The sequence below is a fragment of the Alexandromys fortis genome, unplaced genomic scaffold, assembly GCF_014885135.2.
Source record: "Alexandromys fortis isolate MF-2015 unplaced genomic scaffold, M_Fortis_MF-2015_v1.1 scaffold_8_1_9099942, whole genome shotgun sequence".
Taxonomy (NCBI): domain Eukaryota; kingdom Metazoa; phylum Chordata; class Mammalia; order Rodentia; family Cricetidae; genus Alexandromys; species Alexandromys fortis.
Genome location: NW_026067898.1, coordinates 5,851,206 through 5,876,822, shown reverse-complemented (window position 1 = coordinate 5,876,822; position 25,617 = coordinate 5,851,206). Strand labels below are relative to the sequence as shown.

At 44.4% G+C, this 25,617-nt stretch overlaps 1 protein-coding gene across 5 annotated transcripts in view; it reads right to left on the bottom strand.

The window, feature by feature from the left end:
- The window catches only part of Znf385b (zinc finger protein 385B), a 352,992-nt gene that overhangs the window by 83,600 nt on the left and 243,775 nt on the right, over positions 1-25,617 (bottom strand). For 4 of the 5 annotated variants that reach the window (XM_050120126.1, XM_050120118.1, XM_050120134.1 and 1 more), the window contains one exon: positions 3,816-3,958. In XM_050120126.1, coding sequence (XP_049976083.1) covers positions 3,816-3,958 — 143 coding nt within the window. Of the gene's footprint in view, positions 1-3,815; positions 3,959-17,036; positions 17,420-25,617 lie in introns of those variants that run through there. The other variant, XM_050120142.1, reaches the window with a different exon arrangement.

Here is a 25,617-nt window from a genome sequence, read left to right as displayed (position 1 = left end):
AACACAGAACATGGTGCCCATTCTGTCTTAGACAGTGACGGAATTCCTTTTTAATTCTTATCTGCCATACAGTCCTCTGCTCTACTGTAAACAAAAGAGAAAACATGAAGTATCTGTTTGTGTATTGAGACACAGTCTTAGAAAGCAGCCTCGACTGGCCTGGAATCCACTCCATAGACTAGGCCGTGTTCCGTCTCACAGAGATTTGCCTGACTATGAGCTTGGGATTAAAGGTGTGTACTACCACACCCGACTATGTCATTTTAAAGAATTACTTTATTCTTAAATATGTTGTGTGCGCATGCACATGGGTGTGGAGGTCAGAAGAAGGCATTGGATCCACACTGGAATTGGCACTAAAACAGGTGTGCACCAATTTGTATGGGTGCTGGGGGTGAACCTGGGTCCTCTGCAAGAGCAGCAAGTGCTCTTAACCACTGAGCCATCTCTCCAGCTCTTAAATATATGTATTTTAAATTAACTTGAAGAAGTTAACAGAGCTGAGGATTTTCTGGGTCTTGGTATAGCAATGGAATTGCTACTTTTCAGGCAAAAGTTGATGAGATTTGATCCCATTTCTCATATTTATTTAATCTCAGCGGTGGCCAAAAGCGAAGCGAGAGTACAGGTCACCCTGTTTCTCAAGGAAAGAGCAGACAGTAAGAAGATCTGCCGTAAGACACAACAGCTGCTTTACAGATATATTCTGCTTCTTCAGAACTGCTGGAAGAAGTTTGTATTTCATATTCAAAAAGCCATTTCCTCTTTTGCTTCACCCAAGGACAGGGAGAGATTTCTGATTGGGCTTTGTTCCCAGTGAATGAGTGGAAGGTGACAGGGCTCTAAAGAGCCAAGGGCCTGAAGAACCAGAAGACAAGCCTCAACATTAAAGGGTCCTAATTCAAGTCCCAGCTACTCCTCTTGACAATGGGAGTGACAACCACTGACTCCTCGAATCCCTGGAGGGATGTAAATGATCGCAAATGCATGGCAATTTAGTGAAATGATTGGTAACAGTATAGAAACATTTCCCGAGGAAATAAATGTGGTCATTGACCAACCACATCTTAAAATCTAAGAAATTTCCCAAGTGGCTTGGGTGCTGGGATGGAACAAACAAGAAAGGGACAGTCATTTAAGCTGCACCTCAGAGCGACACACACACACACAGAGACTCATCCCCCCTTCTGTGTGTGTGTGTGTGTGTGTGTGTACGTGTGCACGTGTGTGTTCCTGTATCTGTGTGTGTGTTGATAAAGGGTTTTACTATGGAGTCCAGGCTGAATTTGAACTGAAGATCGTCCTGTCTTAGCCCACTGGCACTGGGCAAGTGTGCAGCACCATGGCCAACAAGATAAGAGAAGTCCCACCAGGGGTGGCTTAATCCTTAATAGAGCACAAGAAGGGGCAAGACTTGGATTTAGCAAATCGAGCAAAATCGGTATTTCTGCTAAGTTTCCTTGCAATTTTTTTCACTGTAGTAATCAAGAAATAGCAGTATTTGAACATTCAGTGCTTACTTTCTTCTAAGAAGGAAAAAACCTTATAAAAAGAATATTCATTGAGCTTTATCAATATAGTATAAGATTCTTATGCACAATAAATAAATAATATGATGTCAGTGCATCTGTGAGCCCTATGCAACATTAATAAGCCAATATAAAATTAATTTTTACGTTAAGGAAGAACCCTTTTGAAAGCCCTTAAAAATTCTGGATGTAATAGCAGGCAAGGCATTCTGAAGACGGACAACAGTGACCTACAGAACATCACTGAGTATCTGTACTTGCAAAACACGTCGGCAATCAGGTATCTGTTAGGTGTGAGGCGGTCAGAAGGAGCAGGGACAGAGGTTGCTAGCTGTGACGACACATTCCCAGAGAAAGGAGTAGAGTGTGGTCAGGGGCAGAGAATGAAGTTTTCCAGTTGCCTTGGGTGCTAATGTCTTCCTAGAAGCTGAATGTGTTTGTAACACAGCTCTAATCTCCGGTGGGCAATTTAAAGTGTATATATATATATATATATATATATATATATATATAATGCTGCTTGTGCTAATAATCTTGTATGAGACTTGCATTAAAAAGTAAGAACATAGGCAAACACATTTCAGCTTGCTGAATCACCCAGGCTGCTTGTCAGCAGCCCCTCCTCCCTGGTGCTGCAGACCACAGACATAAGTGGACCAAAACCAAATACCTAGAAAACATTCCAAGTACAGCGGGGTGTTTGGAAATGATTGCAGACTCAGGGGCAGGCTTGACTCAAGCTCAATGCCTCGCTTCGTGAGGGTCACTCTCACTTCTGATGTGGTCATGTGGCCAAGATAGGCCTGCCTTATCTTATTCCATGCTGCCTTTCAGGCCTTAAAACAAAAACCAAACAAAAAAAGCCGGCTGGCCTTGGCCAGAAAAACAAGAAGGAAAGAAAGAAGGAAAGAAAGAAAGAAAGAAAGAAAGAAAGAAAGAAAGAAAGAAGAAAGAGAAAGAGAAAAGAAACAAAAACAAAACCAGCCAACCATTTATTTGCCATGTCAATGGTAGAGCCTTTACAAATCTGTGCGATCCTCCACTTGCCAGTTATCATACAGCACTGGACCCCAAACAGATTCTATTTACAACCCTGGAGGAGAAACCCTCCTGCTTTTTTTTTTTTTTTTTTTTTTTTCACTTCTGCAGAGGAGAGTTTGCAAAGAGGGCCCATCTGGCCGGGCTTCCAAAGCACACTGTCTGGTGCTGTTGATAACGCTATTGTTTGTTTTGCTCATGGCAGCGTCTAGAATGTTCTTGTTCAGGAATACTGTCCTGCCCCACCAAATGCATTTATCTATGGTGCAGATGAAATCTATGCCATTCCCTCAGTGTTCAACTCTTCTCCTGCTCAAAGTTTCCAACCTGCCCAGAACCAGGCTGCTCAAAGGCGGCACCTCTACTTGGCACACCTAGGAAATGCCTTTCATTCAAATAAAAGGAAGTTGGCTGACTGACATGAATTGCCATTCGGAGCCAGCAATTCACAAGTATTCATTATGTATGTTTAATGAAGGAACAGCTACACACTGCACAGATAACTGATGTGTCAATTTCAAATGTGTATCTTCCTTTTGGTCAGAGTCAGATTCAAGGACTCACACGAGCTCCCAAATAAAAACTCTGTTTATACGAAAGTCAGACTTGATCTCAGACATCTTCCAACTAAAAAGGCCCCCAGAAAGCCAAAGCCCATAGTTGCTGTTTTCATTTTTCTTTATAGTGAAAGTTGGGAAAAGAATTAATGTGACTCGATGTCTCTAAATTGTGCTCTCGACCACATGTGAACAGTGTGCTTCAGGGACAACAGAGAGTAAAGCCACCTCGAAGCCTCAGGAACAACAGAAGGTAGAGCCACCTTGAAGCCACAGGGACAAAATAGAGGGTAAGGCCAACTTGAAGCCACAGGGACAACAGAGGGTAAAGCCACCTTGAAGCCTCAGGGACAACAGAGAGGGTAAAGCCACCATGAAGTCTCAGGAGAAACAAAGAGAGCAAGGTCACCATGAAGCCTCAGGAACAACGGAGTGGTAAAGTCACTGTGCAGGGCATCAAAACCGAACAATGTAACAGATTAGCATCATCTCTGGAGACATTAGTACAGTCCACACACTGAGCGTGCGCTGAGTTTCCGAGTGGGGCATTTTCCCACAGTATAGCTGAGAGGGAGGGACCTCAGCCACACTCTTTGGAAACAGAGACTACCCGCGGTCTACCTGGGAACGCAGTCAAAGAAAAGAGATTACACGGCAGAGGCATACATAAGAGAAAATAGCATGTACTCACTGTGTTAAAATTTGGAAAGAGCCCGACAGCAGAACTACTGTCCACTGGAAAAGACATAAACGGCTTGATGTCCAGCGAAGGCTGCATCATCAGGGTGGGTGTGCGCACGAGAGCAGGCAGGGTCGTAGCGTGGCACGCGCCGCCTGCCAAGGACAAAGCAAAGCAAGCTCAGTCTCTTGCTCACATCCTTTCCCGCCCAGGCGCACTGGGCCAACCCAAGGCTGCTGAGCTGTGACCGGCAAACACAAGAGTCATAGAAGCAAGCCTCTGAGGAACACCGACAAGAAGAGCTCTCCGTGGCCTGAGAGAGTACTTCCCTGTGCACAAGCCAAGGGTTACTCAGGGTCAGGTGACACACTGTCCCCAGGTCACACCAGTGGGTGTGGCACACTGCGAATGTCCTGGCATCTTTGAGAACCCACAGAGCCACAGACTGCTGGAGAATAAAGGAGGGGGGTCTCAAGATGCTCTTTACTGTTGGAAATAAGTAGCCAGCAACAAATTTTATGCAAATCTGAGATAATTACTGCGGTTTTTATGAGGAAGGAAAACTTGGACTTTGGCAGTTACTGGCTATTGTTATGACTCAATTTGTTGTCTTAAAAATGGTCACAGAATTTTCCTTAGTCTAGGGGAAAGAGGAAGTCTAGGCTGGAGAACACAAGAAGGTAGGCTGTGGTCTGGCCGTAGACAGGGAGTCTGGAGACAGGAACTCATTATTTTGTCTTAATTTTTACATTGGCACCTGTTCCATTGAATAGTAATGTTAGCTCTTCCCTCCTTTGGTATCTGGTTTAGTGTAAGACTGGGTAATTTAGAATGATGTTGGCATTCTTCTTAGTCATTAACAGTCAGAGTATAGACACATTTGCTGGCATGGTTGGCTCTCTGGAAGACAGGCTGTGGCATGCTGTGTGTGTCTGTGTGTGTGTGCATGCATGTGTGCCTATTTTTGCAGGTGTATATGTACATGTGTACTCATGCATGGAGAGACCAGAAACCTGCATCAAATGTCATTTCTCAGGGACCCAACACCTTGTTTTCTGAGTCAGGTGTTTTAATTGGGGTTTTGCAGGTCTGCTAGGCTGGCAAGCCAGTAGACCAAGGGATCCTGTTACCTCTGCTTCCCTGAGCCGATACTCCAAGAGTGATCTCCTAAAATGTACCACCCCGGTTGCCTTTTATGTGGGTACTGGGGATCAAACTTACATCCTTATGGTTGCATGGCAGGCACTTTATCAACTGAGCTACTACATACACAGTCGTATGTATGTATGTATGTATACTAATCACATAACAGACAATTCACCTGTTTAACCTATAAATTCAATGGTTTGTTGGCACATTCAGAGTGACAGATGAATACCATCTTCACATGCAGAACGTTTTTGTGATGTAAACTCTACACCTGGCTTCAGTCTCTTCCCATTTTACCCAGCATTCTTAGCACCTGACAACCACCAATCAATTTGCTTTATGTTTAGATTTACCAGAACACGCCATTTAAATAAAACCTCCCATGCCTTTTGTGACTGCCTTTGTTCGTTTGGGATGAGAGCTTTCACGGTTTGCTCATGCTGTGGCATCCACCAGTGTACTGTGTCTTTCCGAGGCTGAATGCTCCTTTGCTGTGGGACGGTCCCCCATTTTGCATGTTCATTTATCAGATCATGGATGTGGATCAATTGTACTTTGGGGGCATTCTGAAGAGGGCTGAGGCCTTCATCACCACCACCAGCACACGAGGGCTCAGTTCTCCCTGGCTTGCCTGTCTTGGATCACACAGTAATTCCATGCCTAGACTCTCTCACTTGCTTCAAGGAGAAATGAGGACTGAGAGAAAATGCCCCAACCACTGAAGTGCCCACCAGCCTCTTACAGTCCCCAAATCACTGACGTCCCTGCCTCAGGGATTGCTTGTTTGGTAATGAGTATCCAAAGAAAATGATGGCTTGTTGTCAATCAATTGTCCAGAGTATTGGCATCAGTGTTTAACAGAGTGTCGAAGCTCATTTACACTGATCTTTAAATATATATATATATATATATATATATATATATATATATATATAATGCTGCTTGTGCTAATAATCTTGTATGAGACTTGCATTAAAAAGTAAGAACNTGAAAAGAAATAAGAGAAAAAGGGCACCTGAAGTATTATTTGTAATAGCCATTCTGATCAGCCATGGCCATTAGGAAACACATATGAGGGCTTAGTACAGAGAATCACCAGCCAAGAGTATAGACCAAACAGTGTTTTGTTTTGTTTCCCTGATGTTCAGTTAAATAATCTGTTTGGTCTGGTATGTATACACCACCGGCATTTAATTATAGATTATTCTCCTAATCAGGTAATGCCATCTCCATTGGTAACCTCAAGTCTGGAGATCCAAGATGATGTATGACATCATTGCATCCGATGTCGCAGAGGCATATCTGAAAGGACCTACTTTAAAATCGTAGCTAAATGGAACGCTAGAGAAAATGGCCCTTAGCAATTTATCATCACAATTATTATTAGAATTGTAAGGTACAAAGAGTGAGCAGGTAGATTAATCTAACTCGCCTACTGAAGGAACAGAACTCTTTTGTAGCGGTTGGGTCTCTGAAAGGAAAACCAAGCTCCGTCTCTAAGGCCTCAATGGTGGTGGTGGTGACAACAGCGTGTAACACAGAGGCCCCCAGGGGCTGGTGAGAGTCCCACTGTACTAACAAACTCAAATCAGACAGAAAGCAAGGGGCAAACTCACAGATTGCTTGTCCATGAAGGTCAGAGTGTTCTCCGCCCTTTTTGCCCAATCACATCTCTATGCTAATAGACAGGAGGCTGGAGAACTACTTAGCTTCCACCATTCATTAGCAGAAAAACTTAGCAGCTGCTTACCATTCATTAGCATTTTAATGACACACAATTTGCCACGTTAAACACGGATTGTTTTAAAGTACTGATGGATCTTCCGAACAAACCAAGCTCCCATCAATACCTTCACCTTAGTCTTGCTGTTGTCTGTTTTGTTAGCAAGGTTTCACCAACACAGAAGGCGTGTGTGCGCAGAAGCTTCCCAGACTGAAATGAAAGGCAAAGCACAAAGCAACCGCCCTCCCACCCCGCCCACGGTGCGAAGCTTGACCCTCTGTCAATTCATTCTAGATTTGCTCCCACTGCTAGCAAGTCCTCCTTGTCTCCTTTGGGTGCTGGAAAGTCACTTAAATTTGTGAGCAGAAATTTGGTTAAAGTGCATTGCACTCTACAAGAAAATGTTCAATTTTTCTAAGAGCCAACGACTTGCTGAGAAAAAAAAAGAACGAACGAAAAGGTTAACAATGTAATAATGAGCACTTCCGTGCAAAAGTGCCCCTTTGCATTGCTGCTGTCATGAGACAGGAACAATATTTAACTTTATAAAAAAGCAAGCTTGGGGGTTAAGGGGAAAGGGCAGTTATTAAGTAAAGTGCAGTTTATTAGGATACAAGGAGTCCTCCGTCTTAGATGGGAATGCGCTTGCGCGGGCACACGCCCAGGGCAAAGTGGATGCGGTCTGTTGGTGAGAGTGGCCCTGCTTTTGACTTTCTGCAATTATCCATTTATTCATCTGTACCTGTGACTCTGAAGGGTGTGTGTGTGTGTGTCAGAGCTGACAAATGTGCACTTGAGTGTGGGTGTGCTCCACACAGCGGCTAGAGGAGGACAGGCAGCCAGCCTATCCTGTGGCCTTCTGGCTCACCGCTTTCCGAGGTTGGATCTCTTGCTGAACCTGAAGCTATCTGTGCTGGGCAGGCAACATGCTCCAGCCATCCTCCTGTCTCTGTGCCCTGTTACCCAACAGCTTCCAACACTGGAACGATGGATCCTGAGGGACTCTTCTATAAGTGAGACCCAAACTCAGCAGGCATTCTCACCAATGAGCTACCTCTCCAAACCGGCAGATTTGGTTGTTTTTGTTGTCCCTGTTCTTGAATTCCTAACTGAACAAGCTGGAAGAAAGCTGGTACTCAGGGTTCCTCTAGAGTCTCTGCAACAATTCTGGCCTCCAGGTTCCTGCCTCACTTATCTTGATAGTGAACTGTAACCTGAAAGATGAAGCAAACCCTTTTTCCGCAGGCTGATTTGGTCAGTATTTTATCACAGTAACACAGTTCAATCTAGGACACTAACCCCTTGAGGCCAGTGTAGAAAGTGCTGAATTTCACAGAAATGAACAAAGTCAAAATGGGCTTTCAGTTTATTTGATGAGGATTTTTATAGTCCATGTATGTATCAAACTTCCTGCTAAAATGAAAAAAATAAAACCCACCCACCCACACTTCTCTGGTTCTAATGAATTCTCTTTTTGGTAGAGGTGGGAAGAAAAGGGAAGAGCAGTCGCTGGCTTCACTTTCAACGTCCAGAAGGAGAATCAAGGACAGAGAGACCTTAATCCCACGTTAACTCACCACGCTCATCATGGCAGGGTACCCTATCCTTTGGGGGTACAGTTTATCAACTCACCATGCTCAGCATAGCAAAGTACCCTACTTTTGGGGGCACATTTATAGTTTTCTGAGTCCCAACAAATACAAGTTATATTTATCTATCTGATGAAACCAGTAATACGTGAAAGACTCACTGTGATCATAAAGAAGAATCCTATTATTTCAGTCAACTGCCTCTGTAACATAATAGGTACCTTATCATGTCAATGGGTTATGTCATAATCCATCACAATGAAAGCTCATTTGAGGGCCAAGTGACACTTGAAATTATTGTCTTAGTCTCTGACCTTTAGAAATGTGGTCTGGAAGGCCATTTTAGGTTATAATCCCAAGGCTTCCTGGTGCCTTATCTTTGTTTCGTAACAGAAACAAACAAAACATCTAAGTCTTAGACGTGAGAGCCAGACAACCCAAATGAAGAACCATTTACTGAGTGAAATGAAGCCTGTTCTTCCACGTAGTAATATAGTATAGATAGTATAGATTCAGGTTCTTTGTCTATAGAAAGATAATAAGACATTAGAACAAGAAAAATGAGGAAAAACCCAAAAAGTCATTTCACAAAGTAGTTATTAAAATGGCTAAGAATCCTACAAAAACGTGGTTTACTAGACATTCAGGACGTGAGAGTTATAACTACAAGGAGATGCTACTACATAGCCATGAGGTCACATCTACACTGAAGACAGACGAAGCATCGAGGAATCAGGCAGTCAATAATGAAGCACAAATTGCTACAACTACTTGGAAAAAACCTATCTGACAGCGTTCCCGCAAGCGTGGTCCATCATGCCCCATGATTCAGCGGTTCCGCTTCCAGACAGATGCCTCACAGAGTAGTGTGTATTAGAGAATAGCCATAGCAACAGTCGTTCCAGCTGGAAGATAGCCAACCAACCCATCCACTAGAGAAGGAATAAGATAATATCGGGACCTTATACAGCAAAACATTCACAACAATGGACTCCGGTAGTGAGCACAAACGCTACCCAACTGTATATACAACAGTGAGTAATGGAAAGCTCGCGAGAAACGGCGGCGAGGAAAAGAGCTCCCAGGGTGCCTTTCTTTGTGCATTAACAGCTGTTTTTGAACAACAGGATCAGTCTGTTAAGCAAACCTTTCTACAAATAAGAGGAAAACTCCCCAGTAAAGAGGACCTCTTTGAATACTGGCAGGCTGTTAGTGTGTTAAGTGAGTTCTGGGTTTCCTTTTCCATGGCTTCCTTGATTGTGCTCTAAGTGACTGGTCAGTTAACGGGCATTCCATGATGCTGGGGCTTCCTTGTTGGCCTTAGGAGAGAGACAGGAGTCCGATGTCCAAGAGGCTAACGTGTATCTAGAAATGCGAGGCTATACATATAAAAGGATTTATTATTTTAATTTAATGCGTAGGAAAGTTCTGCTTGCACGTATGTAATCGTATGTATGATATGTGTGCCTGCTGTCCATGGAGGGCAGAAGACATGAGAGTCCCTGGTACTGGAGTTAATAGAAATGTGTGCTCTTCCATGTAGGCGCTGGGGATGGAACCCAGGTCTTGGAAGAGCAGGACATGTATGCTCTTTGCCCCTGATCCACCTCTTCAGCCTGTTGAGTCTCTATAGTGTTAACTGTTGGCTTCTGGGCTTTGGAGTAGCAAAGGTTCCCCATGCCCCTCAGCCTGCAGGGAGATTCCTCAGCATCTGCCACCGCAGGAGCCCAGGGGAATGCTGCATCGACAAGGAAATCCTTGGCAGCCCCATGTTCCAGTGTGCAAGCAGTAATGAGGCTGTGCATGAGAAAACAGCAGCGAAGCCGCGTCGTGATGGATGGTAAGCTGTGATGTCCTTCAGTTTAGCTGTAACGCACAGCTTTTACACAAAATGATGAATTCATCAGGAAGATAGCTTTTCTCATGCTGTGGCCGCAGAGTACACACAGCCAGGTAGCTATCGATTTCTCTCTGACTATCTGGCCCACATGCCGAATTTCTTATACTTTTAAAATGCTCGAGGAATGAGTGAGATTTATTAACTATGGCGTGCACACTGATGGTTTAGGTAAGCATGTGGCGTGCTTTGCTGCGGCGGTTGCAATCTCTGGAGACAAAAGCAGGGACATTTCACAATCTAAGTTGAGATGGTCAGAACTTGTTCCCCAGTAGCATGAAGTACGGCTGTGCAGGATTGAGGAAGGGAAACCGGGCTCCTAACAGACGCCTCCTCAGGGGCTGCGAGCAGGATTTTAATACACCCGACTTCCCAAGAGGGAACGCCATGTGCCGCTTCCTAAATTACCAAGCATTTGGAGAAGCCAGAGTGGTCTCCAGACACGGACCTACTAAAATTGTCTGAGGACAGGCATGGCCTAAGAGGTCACGGGAGCCTGGTGACATTTTTCTGGCCAAAAGGCTCAGGGAGATGGTCTGAAGTTATGCCAGCTCAGTGACTCCCAGCCTTGGCATCCCGACTGCCAGGCAGACACAGCAAGGCTTCGCTGTCCCCACACTGCACGGTGGAAAGCTAACAGCGCTCTGGACCTATGGCTTATTTTAGCAAGTGTCCTGAAAATACAGACTTTCCTAGGAGAGACAACACTGCTTCTCAAGTGGTCAAATAGTCCCAGAGAAGTTCTATCTCATATCATATTAGAGATAAACATCATTTAGATTGGAGTAAAATAAGATCTCACTACTGCACCTGACTGGTGGTGAATAAAGAGCCCACTGCCCAGGGTCACCATTTTGAATATTTAAGTTGGCACAACCAAGTTGCATACGGATTACATGTTATTTTCATGATCTTCTTTCTTGCAGTGTTGGAGAAGGGTTGATATAGGGTGTTCTGTAGCCCAGGCTGGCCCTGAATGTTTGACCTCCCTGTGTTGTTGAGATCATCAGTCTCTTGTTCTTCTTGCCTCTGCCTCTCAAGACCGAAGGAAGCAGACATGTATCACCTCAGCAAGCACCATGATCTCCACTCACTTCAGTCTGGATCGGGCTGTTTTGCTCTTTAACTTGAAATTTCAACAGAAAAAAATAAGCACTTTTTTTTTCTAAATGAAGATTTTAATGACAACATTCTGTCACTATGAATAATGGAAGAGAGAAATCTGACGGAAGAAGAGCTGATGTGGCCACAGACTGGCATTTCTCCCCAGTTTAAAGGAGAACACAGGAATGATTGTGACACCTCATTTTCAATGAGTTTTTAAATTTCCCCAATGGGAGAAGGAGAGAGTCCATTAAAACCAGGCTTTTAACCACATGGCTTGGATCAATATAATGAAGTCCAACAGCATTGTGGTCGGGTGTACTCAGACTTGGGTTGGTGGGTTTAGAGAGACGTACCAACAGAACGTCAATGACCTCACTATCTGAAAAAGACACATTTTCCCAAGTAATGGCAACTGGCCTTCCATGTGAGCAGATCACAGCAGCAGGCCCTTCTGACCTCTGGCTCCCTTTGGGCCAGCCTGGCACAAAGGGCCAGCAGGAAAGGGGCTGGATAGAGTCACTCAAGAGGTCAGGGCACCAACTGCTGCTGCAAATCCTAGCTCCAGGACACAAAATGCTCCATGCCCTGGTAAGAAAGAATTTCAGTTCCTGCATTCAATATTTAGGCTATTTACACCTATGAACTAAAAGCGGCAGTGGGGGAAGGGATTGTGGTGGGTATAAATTGGGCTTTTAAAAAGATACCTTCCCCCAAGCTTGCTCAATTTACAGAAACACAGTTAATATTTGCTCTGCCTGAGCCTTCTACTCCCACTTTGATAAAGAGAAGAGGTTTCCTGGGTTTAAATATTAACCAAACACTTCAAAGCTATTCAAAAACTGTTGCTCCCATCCCCCCCCCCAAAGGCAATGGGCTCCTAGAAAGCACAGTTTGGGAATAATAGGCAAAGCCCACTGTGGTCCCTTGTGCATGAGCTTCTTCCCAGTCACTGGAATAATAGCTACCGGGCATTCAGGAAAACTGCCAGGGGACAGTTAGCAACCATGGCAGCCATCATCAAAGCGGATTCTCCTAAGCCTCTACCATCAAAGAAGCCATTCTCCCCAGGAGCAGAGATGGCTCCCAGCTAACCTTCAAGGCCACATGCGGCATGAAGACCATTGCTATACCCCCAGGGAAGCCTGCTATGGGAGTGTGTGACCTCGCTATACCAGGCAACAGGATGAGCAGGTGTGAGCCATGAGGTAACACTAGGCTTGATATGAGGCAATGGCTGAGAGAGGCTCAGGAGAGGGAAGGAAGCATGGTGGCTGCGTGAGCCTCATTTTTGCACAGAGGACTGGAACCAACAACATTTCCCCATTTAGAATTTCCCAGTTTTGTCTCCTAAAATGTCTACCCCATCGTCTTTTTCTTGTGTAGCAAAAACAGAACAGAAAGCAACAATTACACAGGATGCAATAGCCCAGCTAGGCAGAGCATCAAATTCCTCCAAGCGCAGGAGCTGGGCGACCAGAGGCACCTTGCTACCACCCTCATCATGATAAACACAGAACAGCCTGTAGCCCAGGGGCGATTACACTCCACAGGGGCTTTGGTGGGGGCTTAGCAGGCTGGGCCAGCGCCTGGCTTGACTTCTTGGAACTCTGCCACCTCTGCCATCTTAGCAAATGATTCTAGTTGTTTCAGTCAAGCAGAGGCTCCTGAGCCATGAGTGATATGCAAAACAGCATCAGATAAGGCCCTGCCTGAACACCCCCCCCCCCCGACTGTCTGCGTGGGAGTGATTCTTCAGAAATGACATCCCGGTCCTGCACATTGTCACAGAAATGACATCCTGGTCCTGTACTGTCACACTGGTTTTGTCCCTGCTTCTCTTTTATGGGATTTCCTTCTTTTTCCTGTGTGCACAGAAACGTGTGAGTGTGCATGTGCGTGTGTGTGTGCATGTGCGTGTGTGCGCGCGCATGTGCGTGTGTGCATGTGCGTGTGTGTGTGCATGTGCGTGTGTGTGTGCATGTGTTAGTACATGTGCATATGTGTCTGTGAAGTCCAGAGGACAACCTTGAATGTATGTACTTCCAAAGCATCACATATCATGGTTTACATTTTATCTATCTGCCCATTCATCCATTATCTATCTATCTATCTATCTATCTATCTATCTATCTATCTATCTATCTATTCATCCATCTATTTGACAGGGTCTCTAACTGACCTGCTACTAACCAAGTAGGTTAGGCTGTCTGGCTAGAGATTCCAAACATCTGTGCCCCCCCCCCCCCCCAGGATTACAAGTATAAGCCATCATGCCTGGTATTTTTTTCAGTGGTTTATGTGGACTGAACTCAGGTTGCCCTGACAAGGCAGGCAATCTCACTAACCAGGCTACCTCCCACGTCCTTCCTTCCTTTCTTTCTTTCTTTCTTTCTTTCTTTCTTTCTTTCAAACTTAAAGAATACACACATCAAAGTCATGGCAATTTTTATTCTCTAGCTTGACTTCAATGTGTTTCTGTCTTGCTGTTCTTCTCTGTAGAAAAAAGGTTTTTAATGTTATATTGTGTATATTACGTTAAGCATCATTTGTTGATTACTGTAGGTAAGCAGTTTTAACATCATCCCACAATTACCTTTGTGTGTGGTGAGGGCACATGCAATCTATCCCCAGAAAAATCTCTAGTTTGCCAAATGATATCATTAACTATAGTTGCCTTCGTGCTGTTGAAGATTCCACATAGGCGATGTGTGACGTTTTCTCACTAGTTAGCTCATTGTGCTGGCTAGTTTTACGTCAGCCTGACACACAAGCTAGAGTTATCTGAAAGGAAGGAACCTTAATTGAGAAAATGCCTCCATAAGTTCTGGCTATAAGGCATTTTTGCAATCACTGATTGATGAAGGAGAGTCCAGCTCATGGTGGGTGGTGTCGTCTCTGGCCTGATGATCCTGGGTTTTGTAAGGAAGCAGGCTGAGCAAGCCATGGAGAGCAAGCCATTAAGGAGTACCCTGCCCCCATGGCCTCTGCATCAGCTCCCGCCTCCAGGTTCCTGCCCTGTTTGAGTTCCTGCCCTGACTTCAAAGATCAACAGTGTGCTGCAGAAGCATAAGCCGAAGAAACCCTTTCCTTCAACTTGCTTTTCAGTTACGGTGTTTTGTAGCGCAACAGAAACCCTGACTAAGACACTCATCATATGTTTCATCCATATTATTGCAAACGATGTGATTTTATCCAAGCTAGACAGTATTTCCTTGCCTGGAATATCTTTTTGACTTTCCAAATGAGTCTCCGCTGGCTGCTCAAGACATGAATTTGCTAGTGTAGGGCTCACTGCTGGTTTCTTCCTGTACACTGTCTTCTCACGGAATTGCTTACCCTGTACAATCCTGAGCTCATCAGAAAACTACGGAGAGTGATGGACATAATGGGCTTTTAATGAGGAGTCCCACGAAGGTAAAGAATTCATCGCGCTACTCATTACTCTTCTTTTCAATGATTTATGTCACACGGTGGCAAAGGAATGGCAATGTTTTCTTTTGAACACATTTACTTTAACTCTTGGTGTCTTCTGGACTTCACACAACCTTTTAAATAACCCCTGCTTGAACAGACACCAACGGAGAGAAAAATAAAACCATAAACAATGGACCTGATGCTGTGATGAAGCATATTCCAGGAAGTTCTTAAACGGTATCATCTCTCCGTATTTTTAAACTTGGGTTGATTTGCCTGTCCCCCGTCTCTCTTTTCCCACAATCCAGACCTCTGTCTTTCTCGTCCCCATCACCCTGAATCCCAATCTGCCAGTCTCCCCCGGCCTCTCATCTCTTCTATCCTCTTCAGGTTCTGTATGCTCTGTATCCTCTGGTCTGTCCTCTGTCTGTTTTGTCTTATTGTCTCTTTGTCCACCCCTCACCATAATACTACTGGGAGCTAATGTACTCACAAGATTTTTGCCTCTGCCTCCTTTGAAGCTTTGCTGGGGTAATTCTGATTTCTCTGTACACTGAGAGACTGGGAGCAAGACTACTTGAGGATCTGGCCACAACACCAGAATTCTATTAGGCCACACATCTCTGGTTATGTATGTCTCAAGTGGTTGCAACAGCTGAAGATTGATTTCCTATGTGCTATCTGCTCAACTTGTAACAGTATGGGGCAAGTTAGGAACTCAGAGGCTCCCATAGACTTTTAGCTTCTATTTTAAAATGCACCAGGAGCTTTTAGGATGTATTTGTATGGAAACTTAGTCTTGTGTCCGGGTTCATACAAGCCCTATCCCTTTTCACCTCAGGGCTCATGGTCCCACCACATACATTAAGAAACCTCCTGATGTATGTATTTAATAAGATGTCTTCTAGAGCCCTAGGTGGATTGGGATCATCCTATGCTTTTCTGACAAATGAAGCGGAACACATAAACAAACAATCCCACGGGAAGGTAAACATGCAGGGCCTTATGGGGGATGGCTTAGTTTGTAAACTACTTGCTGTCCAAGTATGATGGCCCAAGTTTGGATCCCTGGAGTTCCCTGGCAGCTAGTCTTGCTCAGTCAGTGAGCTCCAGGTCCAATAGGGACTAACACAAAATGTCATGGGGAGAGCGATAGACCCCTGGTCTCCATGTGCACACACACATGAACAATGCATACACATGTATCACATACACACATAACAAATGACAACAGAACAAAGTGATCATATAAACTGGTAACAACGACAGTAGAGAGAAGCCTAGAGGCATCTTTCTGCAGTGAGGTGCCCGTCTGCTGTGATGGCTTCACTGAGCAGCACAGCCTCAGAGGCCACACATGACAGAGCATGAAGGACCTTGGGAACATTAATGAGCTTTGGCTTTAACACATTCGTTTTTGTCGCAAGAATTTACTGAACCCTCAGTGTTTATTCCTCTAATTCACCAGCAAGGCAAAATACAAGAACCCGATGCCATTTCAATATTTTCCAAACCATCTAAAATCCCACTGGGGACCGGGAGATAAAAACACCTTCCCGCTGCCAAGGGTTCCCAGGTCAAGGGACACGTACTCGCGTTTTACCATCAGCACTATCGAAAGGAAAAGGGAAAGAATGACGAGAAAACAAAGTGGTAACCTTCAAGGAGAAGTGAGGATGCCCCAAGCACCTGTTTTATACACACGAAATCCACCCATCCTTAGAGCACTCACTACTCCCTCTGGAGGAGCTAAGCTTACCAGCTGCCCCGAGAGACTTCTGTGCCCAGCACTGGAAACAAACATGAAACTACTGAGTTTGACTAAAACTAGATGGACCATTACAGCCTGCATTGTGCCCGTCACAAAAACCGTGTGACAAAAGTACAAACCACACGCGTCACCCCATTTTATTGCAGGCTTTGTCAATATGAATGTGGACTCAGAGGTGAGGGACATCCTGGGCTTAAAGACAAGAGAAAGAGGCAATTCCCACACCCTTCGTTTAAATACACACTTTGCTTGGTGACCAGCAGTTATTCTAAGACGAACTCCAAAAGGAAAAGGAACTGTAGCTCAGATAGACAGCACAGGGAATCATCCAATCACTTCTTTATGATCTCTAGCTAAGTGCCCCCACAAAACACTTTAAATACAAACAAGTTAGGAAAACCAGAAGCCCAGGAGCGCGGGCGTGGCGGGGGGTCGGGGGTGTCTTAAAATTAGCAAGTGTTATCCCCCCCCATTCTGATGTTTTTCTTTTCCTGCAGCTGCTTTGAACAATTTTATATTTCTGTCACACATTCCGTGGAGAAGTTCCCCGCGGTGCGAACGCAGAGCAGTCAGCAAAACTTACCTTCGCTTTAAAGATTACCGTCCGCGCTCACGCCCTCGCTCCCGCACTCAGCACGGCCATACTCTGAGAGATAAATCCTTCCATCCTCTCCACCCGGAGCTCCTGCGAGGTGTGGCGCTAGGAAAGGCCGGCAGGCAGTGCCTCCGAACAAATCACAAGTCCCTAATTGCTGCCTAGCTCTAATTACTACGGAGGAGTGTGTTTGCAACAGGATTCCGGGGAGAGGGCAGGCTACCTTCTGACGACAGCCAACCAAATATATCCTAAAAGACTGACAAGTCACTTTCTTTGTTTTCTGGGTTTTGTTTGTTTGTTTGTATGTTTTTTCTCAGTCCCCCATACTCCACTGTGGCAAGAGGAATCTGATACCTGTTTCTCCCCCCAACAAAACAGCTCAGTACTCACAGAGCTCAATCAATGATTTGGAATTCTTGGTATCACAATTACAAGAGGTTGCTTTTTTTTTTTCTTTTCATAAACGGGCAGCTGGATCTAAAATTTAAATTTGCTTTTTATTTCAGAGCGGAACCTGTTCCCAAATAAACCTGCTTTGTATTCTGTTCGCAGAAAACCGTTTATTTACTCGCTGTGCGGAATGGGTGAGAAAAGCGCTTTCTTTCCCGTGGAAATTTAGGTTTTAAGTAAAGATCCAGAGCATTATAATTAAAAAAGACTAAAGCTGATGACAATTTGATGTCGACAAGCTTAGCAGGGATGTCAGTGCAGTCCAACTCAAAACCCTAATTTCCGCTATATGGGGGAATGATGGTGCCGAAATGGGCACTTGTCTAGGCTTGGGAGTGAAATGATTCAGTATCTACTCTTATATTTAACTCGGGCCCCCTCTATCTCAGCCTGTCATTTGGCTCCGTGGTCAGAATGAGGGCGGTGATCTGTCCACGTTGCACAACGGGGCTGTGGCTGGGGGGTGGGGACCATGTGCGGTTTTGTCACCAATACAGGTGAATTTGCTTAAGAGAGCATCTCACTGATGTTTGCACAACACTGTGCAACTTAGTACAGCCAGAGCCAACAGTTAGATGTACAAAACCCATCATGTCGGGTTTGCACAGGCGTGAGCAGGGAAAGGTGAGCCGCCTAATAGAATCATCGGATGCAGAGTTCAGAGTGGTGGTCATGAAATCAGCTCTTAGCACGCTTCTCCAGGCTCTGTTAGCGCTGGCGTGTGTAATGGCAAAACAGCACACCAAATGGGAACGTGCTAGGTTAGCTCTGAGCTTGTTTCCCTCTAACTAACACTTGCGTGTGTCTGACATAATATTTACTCTCCAAGGACTAACAGAAAAGACAGTCATGCTGGGATTTAGTCTTTTTGTGAAATCAAACTTTCACCCATGATGCATCTCTCTTAAGGAGCCCATGGGTCAGGAGACAAAGTATTCTGCACCTGCCTAGAGTATTTTTTAGGACCACCTCTGGGTCTGTGATGAGTGAATTTCTAGATTTTATTTTTCTATAAATGTTTCATTTCAGTCAGGATTCAAAAAGTGTGGGCCCCAGATGAGCTACATCAGCATCTCCCCAAACTGGGTGTGAAAAACAAATTCCTAGTCTTCATCCCAGGTCTTTGGGGGTGGGGCTCTGCAAACCTGTGTTTTAACAAGTCCCACCCCCGGCAACCATAAGCAGGCAGACTCTATTGGTGGGAAATGGGATGAAGATGGCTTATTTCTCCCTGAGGGAGACTGTGGGTGGGACAAAAGCTCTATAGGGAAGTGGCAAGTAAGTGGTTGTTTGAAGGATGGGAGGAGCTTGGACGGATGGGAAGCAACTATGTATCTTGTGGTCCCCCCACTCCGGACTTTCTTTAGACATTCTACTCTTGAGGAAAACTTACCGCATCCTAGGAGCTGCAGTCACAACTGCTTTCTTTTCTCTCGACTTTTAACCCCTTCCAGAGTAGCCCACACTAGCATTGTCTCTAGTATGGTTTAGCATTAGCTGTTCGTGACCTTTCTTCCACTGGTTGAATACAAGCCCACATCTAAGTTATTGCTCTTCTGAGTTTCCAGCCACCTTCCAGATCCCTCCTGCTAGTAACACCTCACCTCCAACCTGCTCTAGATGAAAAGGAGTTATCACAGCCCTGCCAAGGCAGCTGCCCCCACCGGGCTCGCACTCCCCAGGGGGTCTCTATTTTACAGTCTAGCACCAGGGGTTTCCCATTCACTGTAGGAGACCTGATGATCTGATGTTATGCTTGATGCTTGATTTCCCCCTCTTCCGAGTTCTCCAGTGGGATTAGTGAGCTGTGTAACATCAGTTTCCTCTGCTTACCACACTCGTCCCCATCATCTGCACTGAGACCCACACTGCTTGCTCCCCGATGAAGTAGGTATATAAGGCACTTGATGAAATACCTTGAATAAATGAATGAATGAATGAATGAATGAATAAACAGAATGGCATCTATACCCCACTATAGCAGCACTGGAGGCCATTAAGGGAACACTCTTTCCTACTGGGTGGAGACATATCACTCCAAGCTACCCCAAACATAAGAATTAATCTACTCAGACAGATCAATCATTCTACTAAGACACCACCCCTGGGGAGGGCAGAATCATGCAACACTACTTTGAAGAGGTGGAAGAAATAATTGTCCCTTTAACGAGAATGATTTTTCCTTCCCAGCATCCTTGCTCTGTGACTGTCAGGTCCCCAGCCTCGTAGAGTCCTCACACAGAAAGCTGCATTTCTCCTTTTTCTCTCTTTTATGCATCTTTTGTTCAGACGCTGGCCAGAGCCTAAGCATCCTTTCTTGTGTACTCTGGGCTTTTTTATGCTTTTTCCGAGTTACCTTCCTTTGGCAATGTGGCAGCTTTGCCTCCACGCCTAACTCTAAAAGGCATTCTCTCTCTCTTCCACCTCGCTTCCTGATACAGCTACTGAGACAGCTTACCTGTCCTGTGGTTTTTCTTTTCACCTTTGATAAAAATGCCCTTGAACATCCTACTGAGCCTGCTGTTGAATTCTTTTATTAAGGAGACTAAGAACGCTGAGAAGGGAACCTCAGTTTCCTTAGTAACATGTGGTACCCCAGATGGGGCTCCTCAAAATTTCCAGTGCCCTCACATCAAATGTTTACCAACTGCACTCAATATTAGCCAATGGGATTCTTGAGAGCATCTTGAATCAACCATTTTCCTACTCAAGTGTTTTCTGTGGCTTTCCTCGGTGAGTTATAGGCTCTAAAATTCAACATAGTCATTCAAATCTCCACTCTGCTACTCGGTAACTGAATATTTCATGAATTAATTGCCTTTTAAGATATAATTCTCTCATCTGAAGAGCAAGAATAAAATAATAATATTATCTCCTGAGCAGGGCTGAGAGAAATAATGATGTAAGTTCTTAGGATAGTGCCTAGACTCTTGACGGACTCTGGGAGTGTTCTCATTAGCGTCACTCAGCCACCACCATGGTCCCCTTCCAATGGCTTCATTCAACTCAGCATCCACTGCCCTCTTCATATATAACAGAACTATTTACTCCATTATGTTTTATAAAATCTGTTAAGCATAGACTTCCATCAAGAGCAATGCCTACTTGTTTATGTATCATCTCCTAATTGAATGGGCATGCGTTCTGGGTTGATGGAGGTGGGTCTTGTATCTTATCTGTTGATTTCATTGGTTAATAATAAAGAAACTGCCTCGGCCCTCATAGGACAGAAAATTAGGTAGGCGGAGTAGACAGAGGAGAATGCTGGGAAAAAGAAGCTGAGTGAGTGAGTCGCCATGATGCTCCCACTCCAGACAGACGCAGGTTAAGATCCTCTCTGGTAAGCCAGCTCATGGGCTACACAGAATATTAGAAATGGGTTAGAACAATATGTAAGAGCTAGCCAATAAGAAACTGGAACTAGCCGGGCCAGGCAGTGTTTGAAAGAATACAGTTTCCGTGTAATTATTTCTGGGTATAAACTAGCCATGCAGGCGGCTGGGTGCCGGGGACGCAGCCCTGCTGCCGCTCCTATTTCAACACTGGGTTCTAGTATTTCATTCATGCCACACCTCCCAGGATGTGTCTCCCATTTTGTCTTATTTTGAGTCCTTTTGTTTAAAGCTGCAGTTTAGGAACAATTCCCCCCTCCACAGGATATATTCTCTACATTTATAAGAAAAGTATTTTGTTTTCTTCTAAGCCTGAAATGTATTTACTGAAACATTTATTACAGTGCTTAAGACACTGGTTTAGGCATTACTGTGTCTGTACCTTCTTCTCTAGGAAAAGCAAAGTTCTTTGGGGTTAAACAATAGATTTGGCTCTCTGCCTACTGCACTATCTAGAATAGAAGGTACTCAGTGAAATATCTTGAATGAATTAATGAATGAGAGGAAGAAGATAACATCTATATTTTATTATTAGAGCCCTGCTATTATACACCAATTAATGGTCTTATTTCCCATTGATAATTATGAACATCGCCAACGGTACAGGTCTACCCCTTTCAAATGGGGGTCCATTCCTTTATTTATTTATTTACTTACTCACTTATTTATTTATTGACAGGGTCTCATGAATGCCAGGCTGGCTTCACGCTCACTAGAAAGTTGAAGATGACTTTGAACTCCTAATTCTCCCATCTCCATCTCCTAAGTGCTGGGATTCCAGATTTGCCCCACCATGCCTGGTGTACAGGGTCCCGAGGATTGAACAAGGGCTTCCTGTAGCTGTGCAAAGCTCCTCCCTCTGAGCTGCACCTCCATCCCTGCGACCAGAGCGCAGCATCCTGGAGCTCAGAGCATCTTCCCTGGACACGAAATCACAAGTGAGCGCTGGCTTCCTGGGCAGACCTCAGGAGCAATTGGTCCACAGGGCAGCTGCATTTAACACAGCACTGTGCTAGCCACAGCACCTTGGTGGCAACACTACCACACTGGGCCTTGAAATGGAGGCAGCATCCTCTTTGTTTATGGCCTGTCTGCCTTGGGAAGCCTGAACCGTGATCTCTGTGATCCGTGCAGACACTCAGAGAGCCCTAACCAGAGCTCATTTTTCTGTGGGTGAAAAAGTGCTTACTTTTTTTTTTTTTGTGAACGTTAAGATGATCTTGTTAAAGAATCGATTTAAAAATTGGTATAAATTCACAAAACAAATCCAATAAGAATTTAATATATTTGAACCCTTTGGGAGTCTGAAATGGCCATTTTTTAAACATAAAATCCAAATTTCAGCTTTTTTTTTTATCTTCACTGTGTACTGTTGTAGTTGGTGGTAGCCGCAGACAGGCCTGCATCAGCACTTTGTATGAACTCACTAACTGACCAACGTAATTACATCACTGGAGCGGCCTGCAGTTTCAGAGTAACTCCAGGGAGAGTAAATAATCCCCTTTTAATGTAAAAATGATTGTGTTTCAATGACGCGATGGTAGCTCTGTAATGTCCAACTATGCATACTCAAATCAAACCTATAAATACCATAAAAACTCCATAGGCAAACCTATGGAGAAGTTATCTAAACTAGCCTTTGCTTCCTCTCTCTCTCTGTTAGAAATGTGGACTCTGAAAAGTGGGTCTCTAAAATAATTAGAGACCAATGAGACACATAAAATTTTGTTACGAATTACCAAGAAAGAAAAACAAAAATAAAACAAAATAAAACACAGGACTGCAGTACAGGAAGAAGATAACCTCCAGCAAGGCCGGAATCTTTTTTACGTTCACTAACACTTCCTAACACCAGGAGCCATGCTTAAGACATACTGATAGCATGAGCTCAAGAATCAACTACTGCCACAGAAGGAGAAACTAAGAGGTTTAGAATGGCCAGAGAACGTGCCACTGAAAGTCGGGATGTGAGCACACGATCTTAACACGTGTTCTTCGTTGATGCTCCTTTAGCTTTTCACCTGTATCCCAGCTACCGCCAAATCCCATAGTTCCTATTTCCCACACAGACCACAAACCTAGCTTCTTTCTGTGTCATTCCCTGGTACCAGACCACGTTTGTCTGCCCCAGTTACCAGCTCTTACCAGGTCTACATGGAACCATTCTCTCCTACACTTGGTTCTCACCCTTTCAACCAAGCAAACTGCTCAAAAACCTCCATTTGATGATGTCAAAGTGAAAGGCTTTCCCACCACACTTTAAAGGAACTCATACAAGTTAGCACTGTCTGCAGTTACCACATGGTGATAGTCTTGCTTAGTTCAGTCTATATATAACATCTTCCTCCCCGTTTCCCAAGGTCTTAGTCCCCTTTCTCTAATTCCAGAATGCCCAATTACTACCTTCAGAGGAGGGTTCCTCATCATGGGGCTTCCCCCCCCCCCCGCCCCCAAGCCCAGCTATGTGGATGTTCCTTGTCTCCTCTCTGGAATTCAGTCAGAAAAAAAAAAACACAGCTATTTTTTTCACAAGATCATCCCAGCTTCTGGAACAGCGCCAGACCCATGGCAGGCACTCAGGAGACATCTCAAATGAATGGATGATCACACTTCCTCCAGCCTTTCCAACGAAGACACAATTTTGGTATCATATGATTTTTAAGGGCTTCTTATATATTATTAATGTTATAGTTTTCTTAGTGTTTAGAAGGTTCTTGTGAAGTCAGTAACATTTAAAATAAAGTGGGATTTTATTATCACAGTTGGAAGACACACAACTGAAAAAAAATCCACCTTGGGTATGTGTAAGACTTGGTATTTGCTCAGTCTGCCGAATACTTTGTGTTTATCTCCATTTATAGGTGTGTAAATATGCTCAGCCAGGAACCTACTGACTTACATGTAGATTTGATGGAATAGGACAAAAGGAACAGCGGCGGTCCTGGCGAGAGCTTTCTCAAGACACAGATAATACATTGTCTGTAAATCTTTATCCTGAACTCCACAGAGCCCAACTCATTTATTCATTCACTTATTTGTTTAATTATTTATTTATTCATTATTTATTGAAGTCAGGGCTTCAAGCATTCCTATGTGGCTAAAGATGATCTTGCATTTTTGATTCCCCCTGCTTCCACTTTTTAAGCAATATATGTGTGCGCTATCACTCTTAAGTATATGTGTGCTGGCAACCAAACCCAGGGTTCTGTGTAATAGCAGGAAAGCACTCTACCAACTAAACTATATCCCTAGCCCTGATAATTTTTTTCTCTCTCTATCCCTCTCTCTCTGTTTCTCTCTCTCATGTGTGTGTGCTATATACGGAGGGTAGAGGTCCATATTAGGTATCTTCTTCAATTGCTCTCCACTTTTTTTTTGAGGCAGGGTCTCCCTCTGACCCCAGGGCTTTATGATTTTGCTAGACTGACCAGCCAGCCACAGGGGTCCCCCTGTCTCTGTTCCTCCAGAGTGGGACTGCAGGCACACACTGCATATGTAACTTTTTATTTGGGCCCCGAGAAATTTAAAAATCTCTTTCCTGAATGAGCCATCTATCAATGCCCATGTCTTGCTAATATATTTTTTAGAGCAAGTAACACTCAACGAGGTTATTGTTCATCTCTACATGTTTGTATATCAATGGCTTGTACACAAACAATTCTTGTGCACTTCATCTAACTGGAGGTCTAAGAATTTTATCACATGTACTATTCATAGCCTGTGTGAAAAATGGAACATATGATATCACTTATTCCTAAATATACATATTTTCTCTCAAATATTCTCAAGGTGTGTTTTCCTCATTATTGCCAAATAAAGGTCAGATACTTTGGATCATGTGGGAAATCACAAGGAAAATCTAAATCAAACCCCAAGCCACACCGTGCCTTTAATATCAGTGTGAAAACAGCATGGGTTTCTAGGACACACTGCGAATTCGGAAATGATAAGATAGCATATCTTAAAATGACTTGAGATCAAAAATGGCTCTGTGAGCAGATTCCCAGCTAAGAGTGTTGTCCTTAGACAGGTTAGAGCGTGGGACACAGGTCTCACCCTACCATGCAAGGTTTTCAACTATGCAAACAACAGTGATTCCGTCACATTGTTGGGTTAGGCTGTTTATGAGGCAAAGTCACCATTCGATAATAATGCCAAGATTGAGTTCCAGCAGGACTCTGGCTGTTCTGGCCCTCGTATAAGGCCCTCTGTTTATTCCTCCATTTCAAAAGAGATTAATGAGTTGTCTTAAGCGGGAATGAATGAATGAGTTAAGCTGAAGTCAAGTTGGGTGAGCACGTTCATGGGTGCAACGTGACCCCCCATGTAATAAATCTTTCTAGAAGTAGATCTTCTCTTCCAAATGGGCCCCGTCTTCCCTGTCTTCGCGTATCTCATAAGGGATTTGGCAGAGGGGACATTCTGAATCTGACAGGCCACCCCTGCTGACAACGGCTTTATATAGCCATCAGCCGGAAACTTTCCCTGGGGCACGTAGGGGATCAGAACTGTTGAGTCATGTCTAGCCAAGAGAGTCTGGCGTCTCTCAGCCCTCTGCCCACCCCATCCATCCCAACACCAACAGCAACAGGCCACTGTTGCAAGACAGCCAAGCTCCTGGCACCAGAGAAGGCGAGGATGGCAGCCAGTATCATCCTGGTTTACGGAGGTTCTTTGTGCAGACAGTACAAGAAGAGCAAGCTCTGCATTTCTGTGAACTCTTT